This window comes from Saccostrea cucullata, unplaced genomic scaffold (genome assembly GCF_032062105.1).
Source record: "Saccostrea cucullata isolate Sc308-1 unplaced genomic scaffold, CSIRO_AGI_Scuc_v1 ctg1823, whole genome shotgun sequence".
Lineage (NCBI taxonomy): Eukaryota > Metazoa > Mollusca > Bivalvia > Ostreida > Ostreidae > Saccostrea > Saccostrea cuccullata.
In genome coordinates, this window is record NW_026926425.1 from 143,194 (window position 1) to 154,568 (window position 11,375).

General features: G+C 32.7%; 1 protein-coding gene across 1 annotated transcript; it reads left to right on the top strand.

The window, feature by feature from the left end:
* The first annotated feature begins 240 nt into the window (after window positions 1-240).
* Window positions 241-6,568, top strand: LOC134271670 (arrestin domain-containing protein 3-like). The gene is made up of 7 exons (XM_062753882.1): window positions 241-554; window positions 758-871; window positions 1,774-2,000; window positions 2,241-2,423; window positions 3,212-3,394; window positions 3,610-3,829; window positions 6,254-6,568. Exons 1-7 carry the CDS (start codon window positions 428-430, stop codon window positions 6,388-6,390), a joined length of 1,191 nt encoding a protein of 396 aa, XP_062609866.1. The 5' UTR covers window positions 241-427; the 3' UTR covers window positions 6,391-6,568.
* The last annotated feature ends 4,807 nt before the right edge of the window (window positions 6,569-11,375 follow it).

The following is an 11,375-nucleotide window of genomic DNA, read 5'->3' on the forward strand; positions in this document are numbered from 1 at the left end:
AACTACTAGTATTTATGTTCTAAATTCACCATTTCAAACGAACATAAATTATTTATAAATAAAACTCAAAAAACACTTTATATAGAATGAACTCTACAACAGTAGATGTTTTTATAATTTGAAAAGATTAAAGGTCCTCATTAAGGACTATAATTGTACACAAGGGCGAAGAACATAACAATATATTGCATTCATGAGTCTCCGTACATTCTTACTGCAATTCGATACAAACAAACCGATTCCGAGGTGAATTTTTCTGATGAAAAATCAATTCAATGTCCTGCTACCCTCAATAATGACAGTGGTGCAAACAAAATGGAAACGTATGTCATGCGGTCAGATAATTATGAACGTGTATGAATGACCGTGCATTGCCCGATTGCGCGGATCATCTCAACCATAAAAGATATAAGGCTGCCCCAGCATAATGAAGATTGAACATGTAGAGGCCGTGTTTACGGATGATCAGGGTCAGCCACGGTCCGTTTATTTCGCTGGACAGACGGTAAACGGAGTACTGAAGTTCCGGGTGGCAGAGGAGTTTCCTGTTAACAGTAAGTATTAATTAATTTACAAATGATATTGATTGTTCAAGACTGAACTTTGTTTGACCCCAAATGTAAGCCTTCACCTCATTCAAGAATTCGACAGAACTAGAGCCCTCAAAGCGTTTTGGAAGATTTTGATAAGTTTATTTTATTGTAAATATCCTGAAATTAAGCCAACTTTTTGTTACTATGAAAGCCATTATTTGTAGGCGTTGTTCTGAAATGTAAGGGGAAATCCCACGTGAAATGGGAGAATGATGATGATAAAACTATCCACTATGACGAACTGTACATGGAGGAGAAAGTCTATCTTGTTGGATCTGGTACGTAAACATAACTTTCTCCCAGTGTCGGTTTGTGAACGACTGAAAAATAAAAATAACTACCTATCCTAACCCCAAATTAATATCCAAATTAGTAGGTGAGAGGGGATAGATGCTTCTTTCCCCAAACAGAATTTTAAATATTATTTTGAATATTATTTTATGCATGACCAAATTCTTGACTCGTTCGCTTGGCGCAATGGTTAGAGCGATTGCTCTAGAATCGCAGTTGTCTTGATCCTTACTGCGTGGTTCGAATCCCTCTGGATGCGAAGTTCTGTCTCGCAGTAGGTGCTGGCACGAAAAAGATCCCTCACTGCTCAATGGCCGTAAGTACCGATTATAGCACAAAATTTGCAGCTCTCCACCGTCAAGTGGTGGCGTTTCCATATGAAGGCAAAATTCTCGACCTGTTAACAACAAATAAACATCATTAATATACGCTTAAATAAAGCGGAGGTGGGCAGCCTTTCAATAAAAAGGTCTGTGTTTCGAAAAATGTAATGATGTCATTAGTCAGGTAGGAAATATCCGTAATATTTATTATTGAATTTCATAATTGCAGTATATTTCAAATCTGCTGTATATATACATATATATATTTTTTATCAAATTATCTCTTTTATCCAATCTTTTTATCCAATCTTAAAAATTGTAAGTGTATATCTGTCTGCGGAATCCTTGCTGAGTGGTCAATTTTCTTTAAAATTTATAGCGCGCCTCATGAGATATGCCTACGTGACAAGTCTGTGTGATTCACACACCAATAACTCACACAAAACTTAAAAACATTCCTTAATTGTCAATTTTAAGTATAATTTACAGTAAAAATAGAATGTTTAGATTCCCTTTCGGAATGAATTTTTCTCTTATTGTCTCCTTGCTTTCTTTTTCTTTGTCAGAAGACTCTAATGATTTTAAACAAGATCTTCACGTGGGTGAACACACACATAACTTTTCGTTCAAATTAAGAGAGGATTTACCCACATCCTTTGAATCCAAACATGCATACGTGCGTTATTTTGTCTGTGCCAAATTCAGTCGACCTGGCTGGAAGAAAGATTACGAGTTCCGGGAACCATTCACAGTGCTGACTATTATAGACCTAAACACTATACCGGAGGCCCAGGTGCAATTTTATACACCTCATTAAAAAGACTCAGTTTTCAAAAAATATTGATGAAATAAAGATTTTGATATGTGAGTTAGGGAAAAGTTGATAATAATATGCTTGTGCTTTTAAAAAAACAGTCCAGGTAAATTAACAGAAATTATGTTTAATATTGATTTTAACTATCATGATAAAATTTTAAAATTATTCACAAGGTAAGAAAAACAATCAGGTATCTATTATTTTCGTGGTTGATAGACACCCGTGCATTCTACCGATACTGACACTGTTGGTTGCTGCTGTTGTGCTGAAGGTCCTATCAGGTCAGAGTTCAAGGTCGACAGGGCTGGTTATGTCCCGGGGGAATATATTGGCATTAATGCTGAAATCGACAACAGAACCTCCAAGGTGATGAGCGAGTCAAGGGTGGAGCTATGGATGGTAAGGGATTAGGTCTGATGTACGGCTATAAATAAACGTTTAATATTGGCGAGTGCCTGGGCAGATTTCTTTTGATAATAGGATTGATGTAGAGATTGGCCGCCTATTGGTTATCACTGTGAATTCTTAACTATATAAACACTTATAACACTTATATAGTAAATAAATGATAGTAGATCTTGCCCAACTCCCTCGAAAGTACTTGTAACCCTTTATAGATTGGAGTCTTTTTGTAAAGAAATGCATAATGAATCTAAATGCAAAAGTAGAAGGATGTTCTGAGAGCAAAGCGAGATAACAGTAATAATATGGAAGCCCCTTTAGGACCTATCAAAATATTCGCTGAAATAATGCTGCTATGATGAATAGAAAAAAATTGTTAACAAAATTAATCCATTAAAACAATTTCTTTAAGAATTATGTTACATGAAATGAAATCTGTTTTTTTCAAATTCAACCATTAGGGCTCATAGTAAAATATTTAAGAATTCGATAAAAAAAATTGTAGAGTTGTTAAAACGAATTTAATTCGCTCTAATGAATTGAATAATTTGTTTCAACAATTAAGATATAAAGTTTACGGAAGCCCATTTAGGATCTATGAAGATTTTTTTTTTGATTTGATATAAAGAATTGTCGAATTTGTTATAACCGTTCACGAATGGTTAGTTTACTGTTTAAGGGTGTTGCAAACGACGGTAAGCTTTTTGAAAAAAAAAACTCTACTTTTAGGATATAGGTGTTACCCCAAAATTGGAATAAAAATCAAATAATTTTTCATACTCTAGAAACTAAAGCTGAAGGCAGGTTCAGATAGAAAAACGAAAAAAACCAAGATAGCTGAATTGAGACACGGATCGACAAACCCCGGGGGTCAGGATATTTGGAGTCGGGACAGGCTTCATATTCCACCCTGTCCTCCAACGCTGATGGAAGACTGCACAATTATTGATATTACGTACTACTTACATGTATGTTAAATTTTTACGCAAGTCTGTCTATATGCATTGTATTATAGGAATATTGCACAATAAGATTTTTTTAAATCAATATAAAATTTAAAGTTCATATACAGCACTCATATGAAGCCCTGTCAACCTTCTTGTCTTTGCACTTACTGTATTTATTGAGACCGTTGCTCTAGTTCATGATTACACTTGCTAAAACTATGACATTGCGTTTGTAGTTTGTAGGGGACATAGGTTTTCTTGGTGTGCTTCATGAGGTTCCTATTTTAATTGGAAGTGTCCCCCTAAGTAATGTCTACTCTATGCCAAACAATTGGGGGTTCATGCCACCCCCTTCTTTGACCCAACCCCCTACCATGTCAAATCCACCCTTGGTGGACCCGGCAGGTATTTCACTCTCCCCAATAACCACTCAGCCAGGACTCTTACCATCTGCTCGTGAGTATATATAGTATACATATGTAAGACTCCAAAGTGCGATGGTGACGCCAAAGTCCGATGGTCTCGCCAAACCCCGTTGGTCTGCACCAAATCCCGATGGCTCGCTGTCTTTACGGACGCCATTTAAAGTCCGATAGTCATGCCAAAGTCTGATGGCTCGTTTCCTATGAGACGCACTGCGCTAAAGTGCGATGGTCTGATACGCCAAAGTCCGATGGTGCGGAGGAACAATCAACGTTTATGACGTCACAATAGTCCGACGTCATGACGTTGTCCTGCATTCAATTAAGAAATAAGGTATCATTTTTTTAGTTTTATTGAGATGTAAAACGGGTTGGTCACGTGATCAAACCCCATAAAGCCCGAAGGACTTTATGGAAGATTTGATCATGTGCCAACCCGTTTTACATCTCAATAAAATTCAAAAAATGATACCTTATTACTTATATTTACATTTGTGACTTATTCATACTTTAAATTTGCCTGATTGTTACTTTTAACCACAGGCCTTTGGATCGCTTAAAAAAAATTGTGTGTGTAAAAAAAAATAAAGGTACTGAACTCTTACACTGGATACCTAATTTCGCTATTAAAATATTTTTTATTCGAATGCTCTAAAATTCTACTTTCTATTTAAATCTATTCATAGATAAACATTCTTCAATTCTACCAAAGCTCATTCCGAAATTCCATATATTTCTTGAGATATTCTGAAATCAATTTCAAAAATGACCTACTTTCTTTTACTCGACATTAGCTTGGGCCCCTGGCCATTCACATGTAAACAGACGATGTTTGAAGTGCGGCGAAGAGTTGCATAGTATTTGCAAAATCTTTCAACAATTTAAAGTTGATTTCTTACTCCAGATTGTAACGTTAAGTCCGTAATAATATTCCTTTCGCGAAAAATTAATTTGAAAACGTCTACATCAACAACTACCGCCATGTTGATTACGAATGTAAATGAAGCCATGGTAGAACGAATTTTTCCCGGAATGCATTATATACCTTTCGATTTTCAAAACAATTAGACCGCTAAAATGTTGTTTATGACTTAGTTACACCATATGTTCAAATTAAAGAAAAACCTTGTAAAGCTTGAATGCAAATGAGCAAATATTCATTGAGTTTAGAATAAATTCCGGGGAAAATTTGTCCCGTCGTTCCCGCTTTACAATTAGTGAAGGCCCAAGCTGATGTCGAGTAAAAAAATTATTGTCAATTTGGGAATTGATTTCAGAATATCTCGAGAAGTATAAGGAATTACGGAATGAACTTTGGTAGTAATGAAGATTGTTTATTTTTGAATAGATATGGATAGAAAGTAAAATTGTAAAGCATTTTATTTAAAAGAATTTTATTGGCTAAAGTAGGTACCCCATGAAAAGAGTTCCATACCTTTATTTTTTTTTTCAACACCTCAATTTTTTTTCTAAGCGATCTAAAGGCCTGTGCTTTTAACGTGAGAAATGCGTTATTTTTCAAACCCAACGGCATGTATGTAATCCACTAAACACGCGTTGACCCTTTATGACGTCACACACAGATTACGTCAAACGTTTATCCAAACGCACATCTATGACCTCTTGACCCCGTACCTGTATTTACACAGTTATAAAAACGCTTGCTGTCAGTAGTGTTATATAAAGGAAAACATTTGCAAATGTAAATATATTCCATTGAGTTAGTATTCGTCTCACATACAATTTTACTGATTTGTTTATTGTTTTCGCCCACTGGAGCTATTAAGGTTAGTCCCCGTACACCATTCGACTGATACGGGTTAGTCCTTGAACACTAATTGATGTGTTTCTTCGAACCATAGAGATTTTAGGGTTAGTCCTCGTACACTATTGGACTGATTTGGGTTAGTTAGGCTATAGTTGTTACACATTTTTCGACAGATAAGTGTTAGTATCACACCTATATCGAAAAGATGAGGGTTTGTCTTTGTATTTATGATATTTTGTATTTATCTAAAACAATCGGTCTTTGGCATGGAGCGGCATCGCAGTTTGGTATAGCGTGTCAAACCATCGGGGTTTGGCATAGACCACCGGACTTTGGAGTCCCATCGTACTTTGGAGTCCTACCATAAAAGAAATGTTAATATAGATAGAGAATTAAGAATTGGATAGCACAAAAACATTTTGAAAGATTTTAATAAGGTATGTTTCATCACCTCAGGAATGTTCGCTTGACATAAGCAATGTCTTTAACTATACGTTATTTTTCTAAATCTGCATGTTCTTGGTGAAACCAGTACATTGATATTAGCTCAAAAAAATAGTTGTTAAGTAATGTACATGTATTAATCACCTTGAAGAAGTAAAAGCTTTAACTGCATAAAAAATATCTCTTAAGTTGAAGAAGTTGTAGAACAGTCTTACTTACATTTTTGTCATCTTATTATTTTTTCAGCTCCACCCAGTTACCATGATAGCTTAGAATTTACAGGAACAATCGTAACAGAGAAAAATGAAGGCCAAAAGAAAGAGAAAGCTTTCAAACCAACTTATATTTATTACAATTTTGGCACAGGTCCTCTTACAATGTAAAATCACATATTATGCAAACAATTGTACATGTCTATAATATCTCATATAATGTTATGTCCATATTATATAAAGTTTTAAACCAACGTATATCGTTTACACTTGAATATAATGAAAGTGATGTTCAGAGTAAAATAAAATAAAGATAATTTTGATTCTTATCATGCATGGTTATGGAAAAATGTATTATTATAGATAATAAAATGCAAAAATAAAAACAACGTAGTGTTTATGACCGAGAGGGGGTTACTTAGTTACAAAACTAAAATAACACAGTCATGAGAATCTGTTATATTTTACTCTTAACTTCAGTTTCAAGACACTACTTACGAAGTATTCAGTACAAAATTAAAGTAAAACAATTTTGAAAAATATACGATGCACGGATGGTAAAGATACATGTACAGCAGTATATGTGGAGCTGCTACAATTCTATAAATAAATTAAGAGGGGTTTTCCTACATTGCCTCGTGGTTCTACCATTTTCTTTACATCGGCAAAGTACTGAAGATTTGAAGAAGAACCTTCAGTAGTACCGCACAATGATGAAAAAATGTGAAGATAAAAAAATCGACTTGAAGATAGGTAAAATTGTTTTGAACATATTTTATTGACAAACATGTCAAAGGAATTGGACACAAGTTCTTAAAATTTAGATAGTCCTCTCCCATACATAAAATATCAAAAGTAATACAATATTTACAATTTTACAATAATATACATGATCGTAGAAGAACAAAAATAATAGTTATTATTGCCTAAGATATCAATTAATATTCTGTTGATTATAATGACGACAATAACCATAATAACATAGTTTCGAAAGAGGTAGTAAATACAAATAATTGTTAGTTGAAACAACCAGAATCCTGAATAAATTTTTGAACAATACCAAATATTCTTTCATTTTCTTGCAAAGATAATAATTCATCTCCCCAAAGTAGTGTATGGACATTTAACATTTTTACATTTTTAACTACAAGTAAAGAATTCAACATTAAACTTCTAGCTTCTAGGTATTTTCTATACATAAAGAAAAAAATGATGACTATCCTCCTTATATCCACAAGAACAGCTTGGATTCGCTATAATGTTGCATCTATATACGTAATAGTTTAAAATACAATTCTGCCTTAAAATTAATTAAAGACGGCTAGGTTCAAATATTTAAATATATGTTAAGTTGGTGTCCAGATCACTCCATCGATCATAAAATTTACTTAAAATGAGACAACCGATATCCTTGTATCGCCAACTATATATATTTTTTTCGGTCTGTGTAACACTTAACCATTTAAATTTTAAAAATGATTTAGAGTTTTAGAATGTTAATATAATAGTCCAAATTTCTAAATTTCAAAAACTCAAACTGATTTCGTATATTGGAATTTAATATTTTAGTTCAAAAACCTAAATTTTCAAATTTCCAAACAGGTTTTAGAATTTTAGGTTTTTAGATTTTTACCTTAAACATTCAAAATTCAAATTTCCAAAAACAAATTTTGTATTTTAAACTTTTGAGTTTTTAACCTACCGTTTATTTAATACGTTTACGCGTAACAATCTTAAGTTCAGTACAGTTTGACGACTTTTGATATTTCCAAATTTACTTCAAACTTCTGAATTTCAACTTTCAAAATGTTTTAGATTTTTAGAAAGTTAGAACTTTGATTCAAACATTCAAATTTCAAATTACCAAAACACCCATTCATATATACGACATGATTTGCATACCTCAGTATATTTTACACATAAGTAAATTTACTCACATGTGCATTTTTTGCCGTGTGAACTGATTTACTCATATGCAAATTCTGCACAGTTTAGTAAATTTACACCTGGTCAGGACAAGGTGCAAATTAACTTTTGCATACACTTTGTAGCAAATTATTAGTTCATGTGTGTAAATTTTGTTGTATGAACACGCAGCAAATTTACTTATGTATGTATTTTGTTTTGTTTACTGCATGAATCTCCATTTAAAGTCTTGTTTCGGTTGTGTATGCATTGGCGTGTAAAATATCAGTCGGTAAACCTAGTGGCTATGAGGCAAAACTCTAAACAAGGAGCCATTATCTCCTCTGAGATAAATTTTCGAATTTGCATTACCGAGGACATCTTGCAGCCTTTCTGGCAAACCTATATGTATGTCTATATCTCTAAATATGAATAATCTATATAATTAATGCTCCATGCACTTCAATTTTATTTAGATAGTTCAATGGTTACGGTGTGGTGTTTAGTAAACATTGGTGTTGCCCACATTGACCTGTTGACTGGCCTGAGGAGTAATACAGGGATATCGCCTACCTAGAACTTGTATCTGTTGTATTAAGGATTATGATCTGAGCTGAAATTTTAATTTAAATTAAAAAAAAAAAAAAAAAAACCTTTATATATTGACAATTTTTTCTTTGGTTTACAGCAATTTAATCACAAATCATCTAAAAACAAAAGAATTATGGCATTAGTCGGGATGTTAGTTATGCAGACTTTTTAAGTTTAATGTACATTTAAAAGCTCAACATATACAAGGTATATTATAAAAATAATAATAATAAATAAATTCCAGATGCAATTTCTCGGTTTCGGTGGACCAGGTTTCATTACAGAACCTTTTCCCTCCATGTACATGTACCTATTCAGTTTTGCAGAGCTATTCAGGAGCTAGCTATAGCCAGTCTCCTTCAAACCGGTGTATCTCAAAATACAGAAAGCAAAAGTCTTTTTTTTCAATTTCAGGCAACAGGTATCATTTCAGCAGATCTGGTCCCCTCTTTTTGATCATATGATTAATTTTATAGCATATATGTCAGAGAGTATTATGGCTTTTTCTACAGTCAAATGTTATTTATCAGGAATCAGTTTTGTCATCAACTTACATGGTTGGCAGAATCCAATCGATTCATTTATTATAAAGAAGTTATGGGCTGGTTTCAAGAGATGTATTATTGTAACTAATGCGTCTCAGGATAAAAAAACCCCATTATATTACCTATGTTGGATAACACTGTCAGTGCTTTGCCATATTTGTGTTCTGATTTTGAAGCGGCTTTATCTAAGTCTGCTTTTACATGATTTTGAAGTGGCTTTATTTAAGTTTACTTTTACATGATTTTGAAGCGGCTTTATTTAAGCCTGCTTTTACATGAGCTTTCTTTGCATTACTATTAAAGAGTGAGTAAAATAGTGGCTTTGGGTATCAAGCATATAAATGTCTCTTGTTGTTTTTGTTACAACATTTTAGACTGGCCAAACTGATTTGGGGACATGTTTGCATGTTGAAAAATATTACAATGTGATTGTTTCAATCTTTGCAGATTTTTGCTGTATTATGTACAAATATTAAAAGGGCGTCTCAGTTTTCACATTTAAACTCAAAACTCTTATCCCAATATCAGTCTCCGTCCATCTTAAGGTATTCAATGTATAATGAAGGAATTTTCGACGATTTTAGATAAAGATAAAAGTGAAATGAACCAAAATTCGCAAGACTAATAACATGTACAGAGACGGTCATTTTGCACATTGAAAGTTCCTAAGAGTTATCTGACCTTGATTGAAGAAAAAAAAAAATTAATTTATCTAAATTTCTTCGGTATAAAGTTCATTTTATATCATATTTTAATAAACAAACAAACGCATATTTTCACCAAGAGATAATACTTGGATTAGTTTGAAATTCAGACTACTTCTTAAAATATCTTACAAAAACATATGCGCTGTCCATAGACTTGAATATTAAAATCAAGGTGCAATTAATTGGTTAGTAATCAACATGTAAATTCCTTGTTGGAACATTTTTGTTTTACAACATCTTCAAATTATGACTAAAATATTGCCGACTTGGCGTAGAACAATAATAATTAATTAATCAAAATATTTTGCTACCATGATTTAAAATATCGGACTATTCATTTCTTAGGTACAAAATATGGTCGTTATACATAGAATAAACTTTAAACAAAGCTTTGCAGTTTTTAAATATTCAGTCAACTGAAGTTAAGACGCACTGATTTTTCACATTGGGGTTGCAATCCACTTGTATACAAAAGTGTTTTCAGAGGAAAATATTACGCAGATGGGAAGGTGGCAGTCGGGCGCCAGGGCTGTGTATTGAGCAAAAAATTTAGATACGATACGCTACAATAATTTTTTATTTCTTAAGATATATGCGATATATTGGATTCTATAACAAGTCAATCATAAAAGGCTTATAAATTATTTAACGTATGAATTTAAAAAAAAAAAAAAAAAAAAAAAAAAAAAAAAATGAAGTGTTTCATTGTCATTACAACTTACACCTCAAATTAAAACTTTTAATGACTATCAAATCAAGACATTTAATGACTGTAAAATCAACATTTTAAATTAAAATTGTCTAAGCTTTAGTAATAATTCTAAAAACTGTGTTATTGCCTTAAAAATTGAATGATTATTGAACAGATTTAATTCATAAAAGTGAAATATGATCTTTGGTGATTGAAGTTCCCATCTTTTTAACAGAATTTAAAAAAAAAAAAAAAAAAAAAAAAAATGCCTGTCCGATACGTATTGGAAGTTAATTTTCGATACGATATGTTTCTTGTATATTGATACGTATCGATAAATTGATAAAACCCTACAGTCAGCAGCCTACAAATCTTACATAAGACCATTGTCGTAGATTAACCTTCTGTTTATATACATTGTATTGTTTGATATTATGACACAACGCTGCAATTCAAATATTGCTTTGACATTTACTGAGTATTCCCACAATCTTTTATTACATATATGGTCACATATTTTGCCTCAAAATAATTGATAAATTGCCTTGCAAATGCAGAATGACAGAAGTGTAGACATAGGATTAATAGTGCATGTGCTACATTTGTGGTAAGTAAGTTTAAGGGTCGTGGTGCATCAATCAGTTATCCACATATTAGGACGCATTGCAAGGGAGATAATGGAGTTCAATTTTCAGATTTGGGAAACAGAATTTTTAT